Genomic DNA, 23,293 nt, shown 5'->3' with positions numbered 1-23,293 from the left:
AAAGTTGAGAATGTTGCTACTGATTCACCTGCGATTATCCTAGGATATGCCATTTTATGTCAGTGTGCCTCCACTTCCCCTTCTGCAATATAGGGACTCAGGTCTTGAAGAAGATATTTAAATGGAATGAAATATCCTTCATTTTAATATGAGTTATATGAGTCTAAACCCTGAGCAATTTGCAATGTATTTTCAAGAACTAGAAGTGTTTGACACAGTTATTCTACTTCTGAACATCTATCATTCAAAAATAATCCCATGGAAGAAGATGCTTTATGCACCTAGAGTTTATCAAGAATTACTTATAATAGTCAAAAACTGGAAACCTAAAGGACTCACTATAGGGTACTGATTAAGTAAAGTATTATAATATGACATGACGTTATTCCACATTATGAGTAATAATGCTCCACATTATGAAGTGGAAAATATATTCTCAAATTGTATGAAGTGCTAGAAATGACTCAGTTTTCTTTGTCAGTCAATGCTTTCTACATATCAGCAGTTATTGCTTCTTTACACTCTTCTACCTTGGCCAGGATAAGTAGACACCAGGTGCAGGTTACCTCTTCCCTAGTTGGCCTTGGAAAAGCAAAGGGAGAAAGACGTTTCTGCAGAATGGAACACACAGAAAGAAAAGGAGATAATGAGATAATGGAGATAATGAGACAGATTAAGGGAAAATGTATTAGAAACTACTAAAATGCTATGAAAAATACAAGTTGTTGTTGTTATAATAGTCTATGACTAGTGAAGTGCTTCAGCCATGAAAAAAAAAGAAAATTCAGATCGTGCTTGTCTTGATGATCATAGAGCTCAGAAGATGTCCTGAGACAGAGGAAAACAAGTCCTCAGTGCTTCTGAATGTTTCAAAATAGAATTGGATAGAGCTACCTTGGGTCACCATGACATCTCTTTTATTCTGGACTTTCTTCTAACTTTAAATGCTATTTGAATTTTTGCCAGGGACAACTTGTGGAATGTTCTGAGCCCAGTTTGGAATTTTATTTATAGAATAAAATTTCAGTTTCTCTGCCCATTTCAATAGGAGCAGTGTCCCAGTGCATCTACTGAATGGATGGATACTCCACACAGCCTTGTATAAATTACCCTTGAGCCACCCAGAATGCAGAGGGCCCTGTGATGAAGGTCAGCCAACTTATCCTTTCAGAGACAGAAATAACCACTTCCCAGACTTCTGGTATTTTACATCCAGCCTTAGCATGTAAGCTGCAAGAAGAAGGGGGTCCAGTCTGATCTAGTGTATAGGAAATAAGAAAGTGGGAGTGAAAGCACTGATGGAGATAAATTTCTCAAGCCTAAATCCAAGCATAGGCCTATTTAAAAGCAGATCAGAGTTGCAAAGCCAGAGATTTTCCTACCTCAAATGCAGAAAATTAATCGCTAGAAGTGCTGAATGTTAAATAGGAAATCCAATGTCCAAACATGTTTCAATTATAGAATTATGAAAAGTAGCATTTTCCTAATAAAAAGCGCTGTAAGCAAAGATACCAGAATCAACCAGATCTTCATGCTCCAACGCCTGCTTAACCTCTCTAGCTTCAGCTCCCACATCTATAAAATGGGGAGAAATGCCATCTCTGGTTGTAACTATGCGTTAGTAAACAGGCCTCTCTGCTAACTCACCACAAATTCAAAGAGAAATAAATGTCCTTGCTTCCTTTAGGCTGAGAGTTAATACTGAGCAGAATAATTGCAAATAAGCTTTAAAGGGGTATCTTTTAAATGCAATATAACTGGGGTAAATGGGCGTTTTGTCCTACTTGAAGGCTACACTTTAACCACGTGGGAGAGGAGAAACAAAATAAAGAATTTTAAAATTTTGAGACCAAATCACTATTTTTCTTGGATGCTACTTCCCTTCTCCAAATGTTCACAGCCATGGCAGGCAAATACAATCAATGCTTGCATTTTGTTAAATCAAATTACAGGGTAAGGGAAAACAAAACAAAACAGACTAATTAATTTGCTTTCCTTTCCTAACCTTCAGTCTTAAAGGTAGCCCCTAAATAGTTCAAGTTCTCTTTGTCTTGACTTGTTTGTTCAGGGAAGTTGTATAAGGTTCATATATGATTTATCTGACTTTTATTCAGCTTTCCTATATGCTAGAAACAAGAAAATGTCCATGTAAAAGGGGAGGAGAATTAGTAATGCCTTTTCCAGCATTTAACAGTGTGGCAGGCTGAATAAGGGCTCTCCAAAGAAGTCCACAGTCTTAATCTCTGGAACCTGTGACTTTGCCACTTTCATGGCAAAAGGGACTTTCAGATGTGATTAAGGATTTTGAGACAGTGAGATTATCCTGGAGTACCCCATTGGGCCCAATGTCATCACAAGGGTCCTTGTGATGGAGAGGAGAGTCAGAATGAGAGAGGAGGAGGTGGGATGAAGGAACAGAGGCTGGAGTGATGCCATTGCTGGAAAGGGACCATGAACCAAGGGATGTGGACAGCCTCTTTAAGCTAGAAAAAGGCAAGGAATGGATTCTTCCCTAGAGCCTCCAGGAGAAACACAGTCCTGCTGACACCTTGATTTTTGCCTAGAAGACCAATTTTCAGACTTCTGACCTCCAGCATTGCAAGATAATAAGTTTGTGTTGTTTTAAGCCACTAAATTTGTGGTAATTTGTCATAGCAGCAAAAGGAAACTAATACAAACAGGGATTCTGAAACACTCACACTGCTCTAGGGAGTTGCTAGTCCAGATACATGAATGCTAAACATTTAGAGCAGCAGAAGCTGTTTGCCTGTTGATACTAGACTAACGAAGCGAGCAAATCACCTTCATCACCAGGTTCCTCATCACCTCCATGAGTATATTCCTTGGACAACTCTTTCCCGATTCATGGATATCAGTTCAGTTAAGGACCAAACTAGCTCATTAATTTGCTATTCCAGAAAAAACCACGCTCTCTCCAAATGATTTAACCAAAGAGACTGACAACAGTCAGGCAACATCCCTGGGAAAAAATACTCCCATTGACTTGTAGAGGGCAGATGATATCCAGCTGGGAGTAGGAGATATTTAAGTTTGAGAACTCAAATACTCAGCACCCTGTCCTTTGTGGGTAGACTGAGCAAGATAAAGGATATGGAGGCTCATGTGAAGAACCCCTCAGAGAGGGGAATTTCCAGAACTGCCAAGAATGAAATTTGGGGATAGAATCATAGTCTTAAACTTATTCATAAGCTTAATCACAGTCAGGATAAGTAGCTGGGTTCAGAAGCAACTCAGAAACCAAGTCACCTACAAGACTCAATTCAAGTGAAGCAGCTAAGAGAATAGGTTTTGGAATTAGATAGTTCCAGGCTATCTTTCTTCCTCAGCTGTGTGTGTTACCTGGTCAACTTTTAAATCTAAACTTCAATTTTCTTGTCTTAAAAATGACTATAATAACATTTACTTCAGACCTCATAGGGTTGTGAGCATTAGGTGAAATAAAGTACACAAAGGGATTAACACAAAAGCTAACAAATGCAAGCTTAATATAAGTGGTAGCTTTAGAGTTAATTTTTATTCTTTGAATCCTCCAGGTTGTGCTTCTCCACTGTGCTCCCAGAACTGCCAATGCATATGTCTGCCTTAGCCTCTATTAGAATTATAGACAACAAAGTCAAACCCTCAAAGGCAGAAACCATCTCTCTCATTCATTGTTTTACTCTTAGCATTCAGCACAGTGCCTCACCTGTATTGGGCTCACATTTAAAATAAATGTTTATGAACTGATCTTAGCTTCCAGTTAGGAAGTATCTGAGACATCAGTTACGATATATGATTACAGGATTTTTCCATCTGTGACCCACTGGGTGGTGAAATAATTGAGTCATACAAGCATTTTTTTTTTAAAGGAAAAGAATAGGGTGGGGAAAGATCAGAGTACAAAACACATAGTAAGGTTAACTATTGTTACATGACACATTTGTTTCAGTTACATATGGGAGTGTACTTGGTTGTAATGTAAATACATTTCTTATTGAGGGTAGGGATAGAAAAAAATTGTGAACATAATGACTCTTCTACTTCAGCAACATTTGTTATTTTCTGTCTTTTTCACTTCAGCCATTCACTTTTTTAAAAATTTATTTTTAGCCATGTTGGGTCTTCGTTGCTGCGTACAGGCTTTCTCTAGTTGCGGTGAGCAGGGGCTACTCTTCGTTGAGGTGCGCGGGCTTCTCATTGCGGTGGCTTCTCTTGCTGTGGAGCATGGGCTCTAGGCGCGTGGGCTTCAGTACTTGTAGCACATGGTCTCAGTAGTTGTGGCACACGGGCTTAGTTGCTCCACGGCATGTGGGATCCTCCTGGATCAGGGCTCGAACCCTGTCCCCTGCATTGGCAGGTGGATTCTTAACTACTGCACCACCAGGGAGGTCCCCATTTCAGCCATTCTGATAAGTACATAGTGGAATAGCATTGTGGTCCTAATCTACATTTCCCTAATGACCAGTGATGTGGAGCACCTTTACGCTTTATCTCAGCCCTTTGAATATCCTCTTCATAACCACTTTAGAAAATTATTTGAAAGTATCTACAAAAGATGAACATGCATTTCCTATTACCTAGAAATTCTGTGTATTTACCCAAAAGAAATGTGTGCATATGGTCACCAAAAGACATGTACAGGAATGTTCATAGCAATACTATTCATAATAGCCCCAGATGCTCATTAACAACAGAATGGATAAATACATTTGATATATCTACACACGATAGAATCCTATATAGAAGCAAGAATGAATGAACTACAACTACACACAATGTGGAAGATTTGCACAACATAAGATTGAATGAAAGAAGCCAGATAAGAAAAAGTACACAGTGGATAATTTCACTTACATAAAGTTCAAAACCAGACAAAACTAATCTATTGTGTTAAAAGTTAGGATAATGGTTATCCTTGGCATCATGAGGGCTTCAGGGGTGCTGGTTCTTGATCTTAGTGCTCATTACATGGGTATGCTCAGTTTGTGAAATTAATTGAACTATACACATATGATTTGTGATTTTTCTAACTTATTTCTGAATTTGTCTGAAATGGCTATATCTAAAGTTCAAACAAGTTAATAAATAATACTTTGTTTTAAGTGTGAAAAACATGGATAGAGAGCAAGAATCCCTGATACACTCACCCTCATTACCATCAAGTGGTCACCTAGTGTTTGCTTGAATAATTATAGGCAAGGTCAGGAACCTATTTGCTGTCCAGGCAGGTCACTTGTTAGAAAGCTTTTCCTTTACAGTAAGCCATAACTTGCATCTTCACAACTTGCTCCAGTTTGTTGCACTGTCCTCCTAAGAGATTCCAAATCGATCTAATTGATCTATTCCCTCTACCACCAGCTGCTCTTCAAATATTTGAAGGGAGCTACCATGTCCATGTCCCCACCCCAAGTCTTTACTTCTCCAGACTAAAAAGCCCCAGGTCCTTTGGCCACCCCTCAAGTGCGGTTCTCAGTCCCCTCGTGTCTCTTGATTGCACTCCTTTTATCTAGTGATGCTCGGAACAGAGCACTAGCCTCTAGGAGAGGCCTGTGAAGAGCAGAAAAGAGCAAAAAGTAAATCTAGATAGTGAACTTCTTATCAATACCCTCTAATCTTCAATATGTCCTTTCTTCCAAGTTCACATTATACGGTTCTCTCCTGTTGAACAATCAGCTAAGATCCGCCAGGTCTTTTCCAAAGTACTGTTAAGCCCCACATTTACCTTCTGTGTTAGTACAGTCTGCCCTCTGTTAGGACTCAGAACACGTATCTGGCCCCGCTCCAGTTCTCCAAAGCTAAATCTTGGAGATGGAGGCCTACCTGTTACAGAAACACCTCTGAATAGCCTTTCCATCACCCTTCCCCCTTAAAAACAAAAATGAAGTCTTTGTCTCAAGACATCATCTCTTATCCTTGAATAAGCCCCATTTTAAAGTATATTGGGGGTGGGGGGAAGCAACGGGGCATGGAGGAAACACAATTCCACTGTGCATCTCCAAAATCTGACCTAAAAGCAACTGTCACCCCGACCTCGACAAAGCCTGAGCAATGACGGGCACCCTGGTTTGTTTCTTTCTCCTTTCCTCTCCCAGCATCAGTTCCAACTGGAAACTCTGGAGATGAGCATTGCAGGCTCTGCTCACTCAGTCCATTGCCTTTGTGTGACTAGTAGAGGTTGAGTAGGAAAACGTGTCAGGGTGAGAAGGAATCTGATATTTTTCAAGATAGCTGACATCAAAGGTATCTCTAAAGAAAGACCTGGGGGAATCCCCTCTCATCTGTGGAACAGTTATAAGACAGAGAAACATTTCTACAAAAACTTCCAGGCAGCCTCACTGGATATCCTTAACATCAAGACTAGGTGGAAGGGAGATTCATTAAGCAGGAAAACACCAGAGAACAGAACATGTACAGCAGGACCAAGAGAAGCAGGCCGGGAATTAGGGAGGGGAGGCAATCGAAAGAGAAGCTTTCAAAGGCCCCTAGTGGCGAGGGGCGACCTCTCCAAAAGGGCGCAAGGGCAGGGGTGGGGTGGAGGGACACTAAATCCGGAACGCGGCGGGGGTCGGGGGGAAGAAGCAGCTCACCTACCTTGTCCACGTCTGCTCCATTTTCCAGGCGCTGTCCTTACTCGCGGGGCGCTCCTCACCCGGGAGTGGAAGGAGCCTGGGAAAATGAGAAGCCTGGCCCACGATTCTCCAGCGCAAGGAACCTTTCCTCCCCAGCTCCCTCTTTCTGTGTCGGAGAAGAGAGAGCTCTGCTCCCCGCTTCTTTAGAAAACCGATTTGACGTGGCCAAACATCCAGCTAACGGTGCTACGGACACAAGGGAAGGACTGTTCTCAGTAGGAAGCTGGACGTAGAGCGGAGCGGTGCGCGGAGCTGTTTTGGGAGCTGGGGCCAGAGGCAGCCCGCGGTGTGCGCACACACTCCCAGGCTGAGACACGACTGGCTGGCACGAGTTGCTCTGCACCAGCTGAGCTGTCAACCGCGAGGGGAGGCGGGGCTCCCCACAGCCAGTGTGCTGGGGCCGAGCCGGCCCAGGTTGCACGCCGCCGCCTGAACACACCCTTCCTTCTTCCCTGCCTGGATGATGCTGGCAGAGGAGCAGAGAGCTTAGAGGCCTCCTTACCCAGCCCTCTGTCCCTCGCCTGTCCCACTGAGAGGCTTTGGAAAAAACCAGCCAACTGTCGGGAAAATTTGGAGAGGAAGTCCTTTTGTGTGCCTGCATCACCCCACCCACAGGTAACCCCAGAGCCAGAGCTGGAGTCTAGGAAGGTTTTAGGTGCAATCGTGGGTGAATGCAGATGCAGACACTAAATGATCACAGGACATGATGTTATTTTCTTAGAGATCTGATATGTTAGTGTCACCACTGATGGGGAGACCAAGAACCTTTCTCGGTAAGGGAAGCATCCTTACAAAACCTTGCAGCCTTATTAGCTGCCTCCATCTCAGACATCCTGCTTTTATGGTATTCTCTCTCCCTGGGTTTCAATTTCCCAAGCACAGAGGCTACTGGGCTCTTCCACTAGCTTCAAGAGGGCAGAGGGTTCCTGAACTTCCCAGAATGCAAGAAAAGCTTCAAGACAGTAGCCATCAGGACCTAGGATCTTCCCTATAACTGTTCTAAGATCATGGAAAAGGGCTCTTTGGGGATGGTGCTGCCTGAGACCCTGTATCATCTATTTATGTAACAAAGTTTAGACATGTCAGACATTCTATAATTAAAGCGCTTACAGCCTTCAAGCTCCTTTTTAGCTCTAAAATAAAAACTTTTTATTAAGTGACATAATCACTGTTATTATTAGCATTACCACTGACCTTTTTTTTTAATTTGCAGAAAGCTTTATAGTGCCCACATGTGGCAATGTTGACATAGTTGTATTCGTTTCACAGATGATAAATTTGAGAACAAAAACGCTGAAGGTCTCTGTTAAGGCTCTGATACAGGCCGTCTTCTACACGCTGTGGCTCCGGAGACATGTCCTCTGAAGAAAAGACCAACAAGCCTTCTCTAGAATGAATTGATTCTCTCAGGTATCCTAAGAGGTTAACTCAGGAAGGACCCTAGCATGCCTAAGTATTGCTGAGACTGTGGGGAGCCTGTATTCTTGGGGCACACTATTATTCTGCCTCCCATCTCTTGGGTTAGTTCCCCTAATTATCAGTACAGAATAAGGGTTGGGAGGGCAGGGTAACGCTAAAACATTTGAGAGTTCAGAAGAAATGTCTGAAAGGCCCCTAGGCTAGAACCCCCCCAACCTCAACACAACTAGTACCTAAGACCACACTGCTCCTGAGCTTAGAACGTTTCCAGGAAATGTTTTAAGGTCCAGATTGACCTGATTGACAGGGTCAAGCCTGTCCAGATTGACAAGGCTCACAGGTCACTTCTCTAGAAAAAAATCTCCTGCTGCCTCTGAAGCCAAAAAAGAAAGAAAGAAAAAAAAGGAGGAGCAGGGAGAGTCAGAGTTCCATCTTCCATACCAAAGTTGGTACTATATTTAGTTTTGTCTCAAATCAAATTATGGGCTACTGAGTTTGGAGAGGAACTCTGTCTACAGCCAGACATGTGCTGCATTGAAGAAATTATAGCACTAACTAGACAAACTGTGGAGTCCCAGAAGCGAGGCTAGAAAATATGCTTATTCATTTTTAAAATAACTTGTTTACTAAGTTCATAACACATTCATTGTAAAAGACTTGAAAATTACAGAAAAGTATATAGAAAGTAAATTACTCATAATACCCAGAGATAATCAATGTTAAAAGTTTAATTTCTTTCCAGTCTTTTGAAAATATATCATTTAACCCAAATGCTGACTCTCTCTTACACATATAAGAGTATATTATTGAAAAAAGAAATTTTTTTTGTTTTTAAAATTAAATGCATTGTCAAAAGAACTAACTTTTTGTCTTATGTTTTAAAAGAAAATATTCACCCACATATCTACTCCTCTAGCACAACAGTTTAAATTTCTCCATATTCCCTACAATTATTATCCATATATATTACATACCTATTTGTATAGTTACAATTACGTACAGCTTAGACATGTTTATATCCTCTTTTTCATTTATTAGATATTTGTCCATATTATTAGAGAATGTTCATATTTATTATTCTAATGATTGTATATTATATAAATCAATGTAACCATAGTTTACTTAATAATATTCTATTACTGCATAGTTATGCTGTTTCTAATATTAGACTCTCATAAACAATGCCTTAATGAAGTTTTCCTACCTTCATTATTTTAGTCTTTTGAATTATTTCCCTAGTATAACTTCTTAAGGTATAGGAATTTTAGGATAAAAGGACCTTCTAATTTTAACATATTGCACAGCTTCAAGAGCACTAGGATTTATCATTTTAATTTTTCCTTATTTAATAGATAACAAATAATAGTAATAAGGTATTTTAGATATCTGTCTATATCTATCTATATAGTATATAAATAATTTAATGTCATCTCATTTTACTTTATATTTCTCAGAATACTAACTAGTAAGTAGTATTCCTCTTGTATATGCTTACTTGAAAACCATTATCTGTAGTAGCTAGTCATGAAATTCTGCTGTGTTGAGTCACTGTATTAGTCATCTTTTTGCTGAAACAGTGCTGCTTAACAAAGAGCTCCCAAATATCAGCATTGCACAACAAACATCCAGCTCGACTCAAGGATCTGTGGTTCAGGTATGGCTTGGTTGGGCATGGGTTCAAGTCTGCTTCATGTAGCTCTCATTCCAGGACCCCCACTGAAGAAGCAGTGGATACCTGGGGAATATTCTTCTCATGGTAGAGTACAGGAGTGTAAGAGAGTTGGCAGAGACTGTGATGTCTCTTAAAATCTCTGCTCAGAATGCATACATTGTCCCTTCTGCCATATTCCATTCCCCAAAGTAAGTCACATGGCCAAGTCCAGAGTCCTTGGTGCAGAAAAGTACACTCTGCCCACAGAGTACAGAAGGGGTGAGTATTTTGGAACAACAATAAAATCTACCAGTTACTGTCAATTTCCACTGTTGTACTGATACTTGAAGACAATATTTGTCAAGATGAAGTTTTCATCAGCTGGGGTCTCTGAGTGACTCTGATGATCAGTGTTCCTGCTGGCCCAAACTGAACATGTGGAATGAGCAAGAAATACATTTTTGTTGTATTTCAAAATGTATACAATTTGTTGTATTAAGTTACTGAGATTTGGAGACTATTTATTACTGCAGCATAATGTGGTCTATCCTGACACACTTTTTAAAATTTTTTTCATTTTATTTTATTTTTTTAACTCATTTTGAGACCAAGGCAGAGAGAAGACTATAGATCCCATGGATCATTATGGTAAAAAGTCACACATCTTCCTTTTTGCATATCTTTCCCAGTTTTCTGGATTAGAACTCAAAGAATCTGGATAGATAATGTTGTTAAATTAAACCAGTTAACGTTATTCTTTCCTGAGTACACTGCTTTTGCAATGGTCAATTGATTGTGCTTCAGGAAATGTCTAAATTGATGATAAGGGACAAAAAATAGGAAAGTATCTCTGTCTTCATACTCAGCTCCAAATACTCCAGTGGTACTTTTACCTTCCACTTATTTAGTTTTTTGAATTTCCTTTCCCTTCCTTCTCCCCAGCTGGACTCTGGGTAAAAAGGACTATTGCTCTTTTTTTTTTTAATTTAATTAATTTATTTTTGGCTGCGTTGTGTCTTCGTTGCTGTGTGCAGGCTTTCTCTAGTTGCAGCGAGTGGGGGCTACTCTTTGTTGCGGTGCATGGGCTTCTCATTGCAGTGGCTTCTCTTGTTGCAGAGCACGGGCTCTAGGCACGTGGGCTTCAGTAGTTGTGGTGCGTGGGCTCAGTAGGTGTGGCTTGCAGGCCCTAGAGCGCAGGCTCAGTAGTTGTGACATATGGGCTTAGTTGCTCTGTGGCATGTGGGGTCTTCCTGGACCAGGGCTCAAACCCGTGTCCCTTGCATTGGCAGGCAGATTCTTTTTTTTAAATAAATTTATGTACTTATTAATTTTTTGGCTGCATTGGGTCTTCACTGCTGCATGCGGACTTTCTCTAGTTGTGTTGAGTGGGGGCTACTCTTCATTGCAGTGCGTGGGCTTCTCATTGAGGTGGCTTCTCTTGTTGTGCAGCACGGGCTCTAGGCATGCGGGCTTCAGTAGTTGTGGCAGGAGGGCTCAGTAGTTGTGGCACATGGGCTTAGTTGCTCTGCAGCATGTGGGATCTTCCTGGACCAGGGCTCAAACCTGTGTCCCCTGCATTGGCAGGCAGATTCTTAACCACTGCACCACCAGGGAAGCTCAGGACTATTGCTCTTGATATAGATTACTCCATGAACTATAAGGTAATAATAAACATAACCATGTCTAACATATTTTTGCCATATTCTCTTCTAAAAGTGTTATATGTACTGATTCCTTTCATCCTCACAATAACATGATGAGATAGGCTCTAGTTAACTCTGTTTTGTAAGTGACTACTTTGGGACACAGGGAGGTAAAGTATGTTGCCTAAGTATACAGAGCTGATATCTGAAACCAGTCTAGCTCCATAACATCATGCTTAACCACTCACTATGTGCACTGCTTCCCCGATTTTGACCCCTAACAGTCACTGAGACTTAGATAGGAGGACGACGTCTGCAGCGTCTGTCGTTTCACTGCCCACTGCAGTTGGCTCAGCTGACTTGGTTAGTCAGCAGATGTCTCCTTTGTCCCTCACAGCTTCATGTCTACCTCTCTAACTCTGGGTTTAAAAAATGTCCTTTGCAGAGAGGAATCATTCTGCAGCCAAGAATAGAGTGTCTGTGGTAAAGATGGCCACAAATTCTTTCCTTCTTCTCCCATTGAGAGGTGGAATCTAATTCTCCTCCCCTTTAATCTTGGTTGGCCTTAGACTTAACTGACTATAGAAAACAACAGAAGGGATGTCTGGGCCTGCCAGGGCTAATTCAAAAAAAAAAAAATCCTTGCGCCTTCATGCAAGACTCTTGGAGGTACTTGTTTTTGAAGCCCTGAGCTGCCATATAACAAACTCCCATGCTAGAGAAACCATGTGGAGAAGCCCTGACACTGCATGGAGACAGGAAGGGGCCTAGTTGAGCCCTCCAGCTAGCAGTTCCCACCAAGGTGTCTGGCATATGAGTGAAGCAGTCTGGGACCTTCGAGATCAGTTCAGCCATCAGCTGGATGTAATCGAGCAGCTCCAGCTGTGGTTATATGGAGTAAATTTGCCCTGCTGGGTTACGCTAGAATTACTGATCCCTAAAACCATGAGATTTAATAAAATGTTTTTTGCGTTGAGCCATAAGTTTTGGAGTAGTTTACTAAGTAGCAATAGATAGCGGAGCCATATTGGGTACCTGTAAGTGGGTTGTTGCTATAACAAAAACCTACACAGGTGGCAGTGTCTTTGGGACCTGGATGCAGCAGAAGCTGGAAAGACCTCTAGGAGAGGGTTAGTGAATGCTGGAAGGACACTGAGGAGACTGCTAGAGAGACTGTGAAGGACAGTGAAGAAAATATTATTGGGGGCTGAAAAAAAAATGACCTGTGTTATATACTGGCAGAAATTTAGCAAAACCGTTCCCCGTGGGAATGTGGAAAATAGAAAATGCACCTAATGAATTGGTAGATCTGGCAAGGAAAATTTTTAGGCAGAATTTCAAGCGTACTAACTAGTTGCTTTTAACCACATATGATAAGACAGGGATAGAAAAAGATGGGCTAAAAAAAAAAAAAAAGAACCATTCAGTTTTTAAGCAGAATTTAGAGTAAATATAACCAGGAGTTGCTAGATTCAAAAATCAAACTGCTTCTCTCATCTTCAGTTTCTCCAAATAGCAAACACTTTCAAAATAAGTAGTCTCAGGGAAAAAAAAAAAATCAAATCCAAGATGTAACTATTAGACACATGGTTAAGACCTCAAGAAGGTTTAAGGTGGCACCTCATATACCATTTCAGTTAAACAAAGAGGCCAGTACGAATCTTAAGGGTGTGCCTTTCCACTAGACAAAAGAGCTTCTAAAATTTTAAGGGCCCATTATTTTACAGCAGCCTCTCAGGCAGCCCAAGGTACAGAAGACCTTGTTTCAGAATAAAAAGTGGTATGTCTTTTGTCTAGGAGACTTGATTATAAATCAGTACAAAAGATGCCCTCAAAGTTTTTAAGCAAATTGTACCAGCAAGGACTGAAAGGGGTTAAGAGAACACGGCATGAAAAGATACCTTTGGACCTTCAACCAGCTACTGAGGGAAAGCAGGCTGAGAAAGTTACCCAACTGCAGAAAAGGATCATTTCCTATGAAAAAAGAATGACTCAAAGAAAAAACCCCAGAGGACAGACCCCAGAAGCCTCCTCTTCACCTGAACTTGATTTAGATGATGAGATTCTGGACTTTTGAACCGACCCAGTAAAAGTTATGAAACTTCTGGAGGATTTGGGAGGAAGTAAGCAATGCATATAGTAATGTTTATGGCCAAAAGGTGCAAGAATATCATAGATTAAAGATGGTTGAAAATTCTTCGCTACTTCTCCCATTGAGAGATGGGGTCTAATTCTCCTCCCTTTGAATCTGGGCTGGTTTTAGTGACTTTCTTGACCCATAGAATGTGGTGTGAGGTCATAAATTCTGAGGTTGGGTCAGCTTCCACCTAGGTCTCTTGATATACTGAGCTGCCATGAAAGAAGACTGATTACCTTGCTGTAGAGACACTGAGGAGAGGCCCCAAGACAACTTGTGAAATAGTCAATATTACCCAGCAGTCCACATGAAGGCACCAGGCATCACTTGGATTCTATGCCTGATGTGAGTGAAGTTGTTTTGGGACCTCCAGAGCAGCCTTCAGCTGAATACTACTGAGTGGCCCAGTGAATGCCACATGAAGCAGACAAATTGCTCAGCTGAGACCTGTCCAAATTCCTGACCCACAAAAATCACATGATATAATAAAATGGTGTTGTTTGAAGTACGTCATTATGCAGAAATAGACAACTGGAGCAATGCCTTAAAATGTACACAATAATTCTGATACATTATTTCATTCATTCATTCAAAAATACTTACTGAGGACAGTTATGTGTCAGGCACTATTCTATATACTAGGGACACAGCAGTTAAAAAAATAACCAGCAAAGACCCTGTTTTCATGGGGTTTACAGTCTACTGGGATAGACAGACAACAAACAAAGAAATAACTACAATATGCCAGATGGTGATAAGTGCAATGAAGAGAAACCCAGCAGTGTTAAGAGAGCATCCCAGCAAGGCAACCCTCTTTTATAAATGAGGAAATGGGGCCTTAGAGAGACTAAATGATAGGTCAGTAAGAGAAACAGGTTCCCAGGTATAGTAAAACTGGAGCTTCGTGTGGTGAAAAACTGTCCAACAGAGTTCATAAATTCAAATCTGTTATCTGCATTATTAGTGCAACAGAGGAATCTAATTGGCAGAATTGAGGCTTGGATGGATGTACCTGGTTACCCAGGCCATGCAAGTAACCTGGAGAGAAAAGGTTATAAGTACTATATGAATTGAAAGATCTGCCCTTCAGTAGCTGGAGTGGGGCAGGGGCTGGGGGGATGTGTCTCTGGGGACTATACAAAGTAAGTGGCAGCTGTGCCTCAGAGCAACAGAAATCAAAACCAGGAACAGTTTATGAGAGATTGGGAAATACCCCTTGGGATAAGCAGAAATCCTTGTGATGGAGAAGGGGGCTTTGTAAAATACTTTATTTCCTAAATGCAAAGGTGGGAGTTCAAAGGTAGCTAATGCTCATGAGACTTCATTTATTCCCACAAGCTGATAAAACTCAGGGACAGTTTGGTTACCTTAGTTCACTCAATTCAACATTAGTTCAACAAATGCTTACAGAGCATGTGCTAGGCATTGTACTACATGTTTAAAATCTAATGTGGGAAGTGAGGCAGGTATTCATCAAACCAAAATACAAGTGAAATTGTGTAAGTGCTACCATAAAGGTACAAAGAGGAACATAAAGGAGGGAGTGATTAATTGAATCTGATTAGAGAAGGTTTCATAAAGAAGGTAGTGTCTGAGTAGGGTCCTGAAGGATGCCAGGGATAAAAAACTTTATCATATATTAGGATTTCAAAAGACAGTAGTTTTATTTAAAAATTTAAATTTTCATTGGTAGAAGGAGAAATGTTCCCAGTCTCCTCTGAGTGACTGCCTAGGGTCCCATTCATTTGGAAGAACTGTGCAGCAAAGCTGATGTCACTGGCTAAGGGAGACTTGGGTTCAGATCAGCCCTGTCAATTTGCAGCTTTATGATTTTGACAAGTTACTTAAACTCTCTGGTTTAGTTTCCTCACTTGTAGAATAAGTGTAATGATAATGACTACCTAATAGGGTAGTTGTGAGAACAAAATGAAATAATACAAGAAAAGTGTTTAATTCATTGCCCAGCACATTTTAAGCATTCAATAAATCATAGCTATTCTTTTGTTAATGTTCGCAAACCAGGCAGGATTCCAACCCTGTATAGAAGTTGTGAATTTTAATTTCAGTTCTGCTCCAAACTGCTCTCTCGGGCTAGGCCAGTGACCCAGATTTTCCATTTCTCAGCTCTCTGATTTATCATATGAGACCAAGGCACTGGCAAGGAAGCTGAATAAGCTGGTTCTCCCACTTCCTGGATGGAGTTCCAGGGACAAAAAAGTGGACTTCCTCCGTCTTGTATTCCTCCCTTTATCTCAAAACTTCTCCCCCTGTCTTGAGGACTGTGTGTATTTGTGTGTGTGTGTCTGTGTGTTTATTCACACTTCACTAGCGAGCCTTGTCTGTCAGCTGTAACAAAAGCGTCAAGGAAAGAAATTATGACCAAGCTTTCAGACAGCTGGTGGTAATTTACTCATACAATCCCCTTCCTTTCAACACCCACTATTTATGTGTATCTGATGTTGGAGGAGGGGGAATCATGCAAGAAATGTGGTATGTAAATTTCTAGGAAAAAGGGGTTAGAACACTGAAGAAAGACTTGTGTGAATTACCTGGATAATTCTCCTTGCTTTGAACATAGATATTGTGCCTTAAAAATTGAAGGGACTGATGTGAGGGTTAATAAATAAATTTCTGGAACCAGAAACAATACTAGAATAAATTAACAAATAGCTTTCAAGGCATTCATGACAATTTCACCATCACTAAAACCCGAGTCATTTTCCAGGACAGGACAAGCAGCTCCAGTTCAAGGCTAAGAAGCATGTTATCAGGCAACCTAGGCCGCTTAAAAAACCCATGGAGATTATAACTAAAGGCAGTGATGATCCTGGTTTCGAGCTCAGATTGGATTCTGAATTAGGAAACATATTGCTAAGGACAAGGCAGCCATACAGCTATGGTCCCTGTCTTTGTTTCTCGTGTCATATGATCTACTAGCTTGTCCCCCAGTTGATCAAGGTGGATTTTTCTGGCTTTAAAATTCTGGCAGACAGTAAGAATCCCTGGTGTTCCGTGTCCTTGATAGATTAGGCTTTATATATGTATATATATATATATATATATATATATATATACACATTTTTATATATATATTATGTTTCATATAGATGTATCTATATATACATTTTCATGTATATAGACCCAGCTGGCAAGGGTTCAGAAATATCGAGATACAGCCTCAGAAAGACTTACACAATCAAGAAAAAAATGTTAACGAGAAAAATCCCTCATTTGTATGTGCACTTTTGTTTCCATTTTCAAGTTGTATTTATCTACAACGTGAATCCGTTTTTAAAACTTTCCATTTTGAGAAAAATTAAAAAAATTTTAAACATATGGAAGAGTTGCAAAAATAGTACAATGAAGTTCTACAAATCCTTCACTTGATTCACCAATTGTTAACATTTTGCCACATTTGTTTTCTCTCTCTCCCTCACACACAATTACTGATGAACCATATGAAAGATGCAGGCACTCCACCCCTAAATATTTCAGTGTGTATCTCCTAAGAATAACTAAAATTATTAAATTACTGTGATTATGTAAAAGAATATACTAGCTCTCCTAGGTCAGCTTTTGTCACTATTAAACAGAACCTGATTGATGTATTTGCATTGTTACTTAATTAATATCAGGAGCTCTCCCTGGTAGCTATTTGGCTTAAATCTGCACAACCAAGAGGGCTCATCAAAATAATCACTCCAAGGACAAAGGCGAAATATACAACAGAGACAAATTCCCTCTTCTACACTTGGCACTACTGGAAGTAAATTTCTTGGCAGTTTAGAACAGCTGTTTGTCCTTTCTTCCAGCTGGCAAGGGTTCAGAAATATTGAGATACAGCCTCAGAAAGACTCATACAATCAAGAAAACATTTTAATGAGAAAAATCCCTCATTTGTATATGCACTTTTGTTTTCATTTTCATCTTAGCATATAAGAAGCCAAAATACTGAGCTGTGGAGTTCAATATCGAACATCTGGCAATCCTAGACAAAAACTGAGCATACCCCAACAGTCCTTTATCCTTGCAAAGTTCACGTGAGTAGAGTGGCCATAAGAGTTAATCCCATTCTAGATCATATCAGTTCAGTAAAAGGACAAACACACCCAACTTTAACCACTATGATTCTTTTCAACTAAAATAATCTTTAAATTAGACAAAAAGTATTTCCCATTTTTAGGCTAGGTCTGTGATATACCAATAGGTATAGAAATACTAGCTGACTCTAAATCAAAGGTTGTGATATAAAGAAAAGAATTATTGCATCTTCTATTTGTTGGCTTTGGTAAATTCTCAGGAGATAGAGGGAGGGAAAAATCAAGGCCAGAAGTTTCCTGGTACTGATGGGCTGACAACTGGTTCAAGCTTTTGATTCAACCGTGAAGGAGTTCAGGGCTGGACCTAAGGTGAGGGGAGGGAGGTAGTCACCTGTGGTACAAATTTTAAAAGATGTCAGAAGCTCGGTAATCAAGACAAATGCAATATTCAAATGCAATATTTTAAAAAATAAAATTATTGCAAAAAATCCATAATGAACAAAATGTCAAAATCTTAAATAAAGACAGGATCTGCATGTGCATAATCCTGGCAGTGAGCGCCTTACTTGCTCCACTCTGGTCGGCACCCTGTTGTTCATCCCAGGTGGTGTGACAAGAGCCAAACCGGTACTCTCTAATGCTGTGTTCTGCTGACCTTGTTGGCAACAGCTCTCTGTGTGTAATGAACTGCCAGGTATCAGGTGGTACCTTTAAGACACCACAGGGCAAAAGTGACTATATGAGCCAAGGCCAGCTCTTCCAACCTCCTTCCCGAATAGTTTTAAGGCTCAAGGGAACGTTTCTGGGTTTTACAGGGCATCAGGGAGATGATAGAACAGATGAGAAGGGGAGATGGTGGAAGAGGGACAAAAGAACAGTTTACTTCATGAGTTGCTGCTAATATAACTAGAATGGAATTTTCAAGCACCTATCCTTTTTAAGAAAACCCTGAGCCCTTACTCTCAGTTTGAGGTACCTGCTCACTCAACTCAAAAACCAAATCTGCCTCACCTTTAGTCTTTCTGTCACATGAACTGCAGTTGGCTTTGGAAATCAAAGTAGCCACGCTACCTCCTCCATAAAGGCTGTAATGAATTCCAGCTGCTTAGGAAACTTCATCAAACTGGAGCCTCTCCTTTGGCAAGAGCTGCTCACGCGTGAGTACCAGAGCTGATGGTGTGACAGTCGAAACCACCTACAGGTGCCCCTGCTGGCAGAACCTATCTTACGGACTCAGCCTTACAATGTATCTTGTTTGGCCATTAGCTGGGACATGAAAGGTCCAGGTAATCACAGTCACTAACACTCCCCCTACATATGATCCTACACCTGACTTGCTTCAACATCTGTTACCTGTCAGGCCTTCTGTAGGCACCAGGCATTTGCATGTTCCTTCATGTGGCTTGCCTGGCTCCTAGTGGTGAGGCACTCAGGCCTTCCTTCTTCCTCTCTACCTACATCAGCCTCACAAGGACAGCCTGTCTTGCTAGTCTTGGGTCCCTTGTACAAATTTTTTTTAAAAAAACCTACTCTTTGGACAGGATGTTAGAGTCATAGCTCTGAACATTAACCTGGAGAGCTGAACCATTTGCCAGGTTCTTGACAGCTCCTTCACCGAGGGCCAGACTCTGCTTCCAGTTTTCTTTCACGGAAGGCAGGGCCTGACGTTTTAGCTCAGTTTCCAATAGCTTTATTTTTAGGGATTGGGCCTTGCTTCTGGTGCTCCTTGACATCCACAGAGCGAGTAGGGAACTGTCCTGAGAGGATGGGGTAAAGGGAAGGGAAGTCTTGAAGGCCAGCTGAAAAGGAGGGAGGTGAGAGTCTTTTAAGGTTTCACTGAAGCAAGGAAAAGAGAAAACAGCTGCAGCCACTGCAGAGCTGAAGTTGAAGGCTGAGAAAAACTAGCCCCTGTGTCAAACTAGAAGAGTAAAAAGAGGGTATGAAATTTAGAGATGTATCAAAATTTGGCATTGCCATTGAGCCAAAATCTGCTATTTGGCTTTGGCTTTGGCAAACCCAACAACTGAATGCTAACTTCATATTGTTTCTTACATCTCTGAACTTGTGCTCATGTGGGTTCCCATAATAGCTAATCAGCATAACATGCCGGTAGTACAAATAAAGTATGCCATCTAGATTTTTGTTAATATCTGAACAATCGCTCTCAGATACAAGTAAGTATTCAAGGTATTATTTGGAGTGAAAATCTCCTTATATGATTTACATGTTGAAATTCTGGTAATCCTTCAAACATAAAATTTTAGTTATTACTTCAAGAGTGAAATGATGCAACAATGAAAAGTGATTGTGAAAGTTAATAATTTAAAAATCAATAGTTATTACTTTTATTAATAACATTAATATCACTATTAATAATTATTTAAACTGCATATATTCCCCCAGTTTCTGGCTCTCCCAAGCCCTGACTAATCTGAAAGCAGCTTTGCTAATTTATATTAGAAACTAAACTACATGTACAGCGTGGTCTCCCAATAGGTTATCTAAGGCAGAGCTCCCCAACCAGTCCCCCTCTTATGCTGCAAACAAGTTACACTGTCTACTCAGAAATCAATTCCCTCAACCCTAAGGCATCCAAGAAGACAGCCAGAGCCGGTCACTGCCAGCAATACCTTCCAGGGATGCTTGGAGAGCTGACTGAGCTAGCAGAGTCTGAGGTTTTTATTGTTCTGAAGATACGGTCAAAAATCTTTAATAGGACATACATAGCTTGGCATAATCTTTAGCCTCAGCTCTGGTTATACTCCTCCTTGATTTTTGTGCTTGATTTGTAATAGTCTCATTCTAGAAGGAAGGAAGGGAAGGAATAAATACTGTTGTTCCTCTAATTTCTAGGAGTTCAGGTAACGGATGCAGACTGTGGTAGCCAGTCTCTAAGAGGGCCCCCAATAATCCTTGGTAATCACACTCTTGGTATTGGAAAGAGATTTATTATAAGTGATTGGCTCATGTTATTATGGAGGTTAAGAAATCCTATGATCTGCTTTTGGAAGCTGGAAACCCCAGAAATTCAATGGTGTTGTTCTAAGAGGGTCCACTGTATAAGTCCCAGTCCGAGGTCAAAAGACTAATATCCCAGCTCAGTAGTTAGGCAGAGAGAGAGAACAAATTCTCCCTTCCTCCATCTTTTTGTTCTATTTAGGTCCTCAGTGGATTGGATGGTGCCTACCCACATTGGGGAGGGCAATCTGCTTTACTCAGTCTACTAATTTCAAATGCTAATTACATCTGGAAACACCCTCACAGATTCACTTAGAAATAATGTTTAGCCAGACATCTGGGTACCTTGTGATCCAGTCAAGTTGACACATAAAATTAACCATCATAGTCCCTAAGTTTTGGGGTAATTTTCTATGCAGCAATAGATAACTGATACACAGATTCCTGAACCTTCCCTCAATGCAAGGTCATGCTGTAGAGTTAGAGATCCAGCCCTCCCACTCACAAAGAAGCTATTCTCTTTACAGTAAAGAAGGACAAGGAATTCAGAGCATTTATTTAAGGCTGCACAACTGGAAAGTAGATTTATGGTGAAAATGAAGGGAATGATAAGTAGTACTTTTGTAGGACCATTCTGTAGAATATACTGCCTAAGCATTCTCTTTCCAGATGTGCTTTTAATTACTACCAAGAACATTTTTTTTTCTTTTAGAAGATATGTGAAATCCATGAAATGCCTTCTTATTGAAACAACAATAAAGCTGTACATTTTAGTTTCAATATTTAGTTGGAGATTCCAAAGTCAAGATTTATATAGCAATGAGGCAAAAAGATGTTATAGATTGGAATATTACGGAGACTAAAAGGATGCCAAAATATGGTATTGTTTCTGTTTGTATACTTGTTCATGTTGACAGTTCTATTATTGGTTCCATTTTCTCTGGCGAGTGTTGTATGGTTAAATGTGGGTGTACATGAGCACACACACAGTGGAGAAAAGACCCCCACATGTGCCCACTGTTCTGGGCAGTGAGCCCAGTTTGCTTTAAGTCTTTGTTATTTGCACAGTGTCCCAGATTCTCTTTTGAAATGTGCAATTCACCCAATTTTATTAACCTGAATATGGAGCTATCTGATGCTTTTTTGATAGACTCTCACTCATGTCTAGGTACACTTCCTTTTGTTTTAAACAGGTCATTCATTTCTCTGTGTTGACCTTCAGGCATTTTGCCATATGAATTGAAAGCAAATCCTCACAAGGTCAGATTTTAGTAATGCCGTTTATTATTTTAAAACAGATGACATTTCACGCTTGTTATGCTAATTTGGAGACCAAGTCATTTTTCGTCTAAGTTCTATCAAAGGCTTTTTGTTGCTTTTGTTTGTTTTGATTTGTTTTTTAAGGAAAAGCAGATCTAGGGCCATTAAAAGGAAAAAGAATTTAAAGCATACAAGATGAAGAAAAATAATGACTCCAATGCACATGAAACAAAAATTTAGTACCTGCCAATTGAGTACCACCTCTACCACTTCATAACTATGTGATCTTGTCAAATCATTTAAGCTTTCTAAAAAAGCAGGGATAATAATAGCATCTTTCTCACAGAATTGTAGTGAGGATTAAATGAGCTTATGCTTATACATTGCTTAAGATATGTATAATGCTGGCATGTAGCCAGTACTCAATAAATATTATTAATAATGTAAATTATACATGTAATAACAATATTAATGTTGCTGCCATGGATGTCAGTGATCAAAAATCTAAATCACGAACTCTGTTTGGAACTCCTGTGAGATCTAGTACAAATCCCCTCTACTTATGAGTATGTTCTGGCAAACAAGACTGAGAGAACAAGTAACTTGAAGAAGAGGTTGCAGTGTCCTGAGGCAAACATTTCCCTGCCTGCTATACCTTCCCACCATAAACACTACCACCATCTTGTCAACATACACAACCCTCTGTGAAGGTATTTTTTACATTATCCAGGGTCTTCTCTATGGGTGTGACTGTCATTCTTTTGTCCCTTCACCTAAACACCACCACTCCCATACTGAGTGGGGATAAAACTTCAACTAAGGTTAAGCAAAAACCTCAACCAGAGGTTTCAAATACGGCTTAATACAGAGACTCCAAAAATGGAGTTTTCTCTTTCCTCTGTCAATTATTTTCTGTGCTGGTTTTATTTTCAGTGTCTGCAAGGTAGCAAGTTATCTGCCAGCAGGCCCAGGCTTACATTCTTCTTCAGGTTCACATCCATTAGAAGAAACGTTGCCCTTTCAGAAGGTTCCTGAAGAATCCTGTCTGCACTAACTTGAGTCAGTGCCCATCCCTGAACTAATTCCTGAGACTGTGAGGAAAAATTACTCTCTTTCTTTTTAAACTGACATTAAAATTATTTTCTGTTTATAGACTTAATTTTTAGAGCAATTTTAGAGTTAAATTACTCTTTTATAAAAGGCCTGTGATACCTCCTTTTTAAACTTCATTCCCCTCATCCAATACACCAATGAATCCTGTTGGCTCTACCTCCAACTCATTCTGAATCTGTTCACTTCTTACCAGCCCCACTGCTGGCACCAAGATTTAAATCACCATTTTCTTATATCTGTACTACTTACTGGAATAGTCTTCAAAGCAGCCTCCCTGCTTCTGCTATTAGAAGCACTCTTTCACTCCTAAAGTTTGTTTTACAATAGCAGGGTGATATTTTAAAACATTTTCCAGATCATATCATGCTCCTGCTTCAAACCCTTCCTTGGTTTCCCAATGTCCTTAGAATAAAATCAACTTTTTACTATGGCCTACAAGGTCT

The 23,293-nt window shown here is 40.3% G+C and overlaps 1 protein-coding gene across 12 annotated transcripts in view; it reads right to left on the bottom strand.

Moving 5' to 3' along the window:
* Positions 1 to 23,293, bottom strand: part of PDE4DIP (phosphodiesterase 4D interacting protein) — a 223,925-nt gene that overhangs the window by 181,548 nt on the left and 19,084 nt on the right. The window contains exon 2 of one of the 12 annotated variants that reach the window (XM_079925163.1): positions 7,824 to 7,990. The exons of 9 other annotated variants lie outside the window; for them this stretch is intronic. Coding sequence is in view for 1 of the 3 variants with exons in the window: in XM_079925161.1 (XP_079781287.1) it covers positions 6,592 to 6,611 (20 nt within the window). In the remaining 2 variants the exon portion in view is untranslated. Of the gene's footprint in view, positions 1 to 6,587; positions 6,883 to 7,823; positions 7,991 to 23,293 lie in introns of those variants that run through there. 2 more of the 12 variants (XM_079925161.1, XM_079925162.1) reach the window with 2 other exon arrangements.

Source organism: Stenella coeruleoalba, assembly GCF_951394435.1.
Source record: "Stenella coeruleoalba genome assembly, chromosome: 1".
NCBI lineage: Eukaryota > Metazoa > Chordata > Mammalia > Artiodactyla > Delphinidae > Stenella > Stenella coeruleoalba.
The sequence above is the reverse complement of the archived record's forward strand: the minus strand, read 5'-3'. Positions and strand labels throughout refer to the sequence as shown.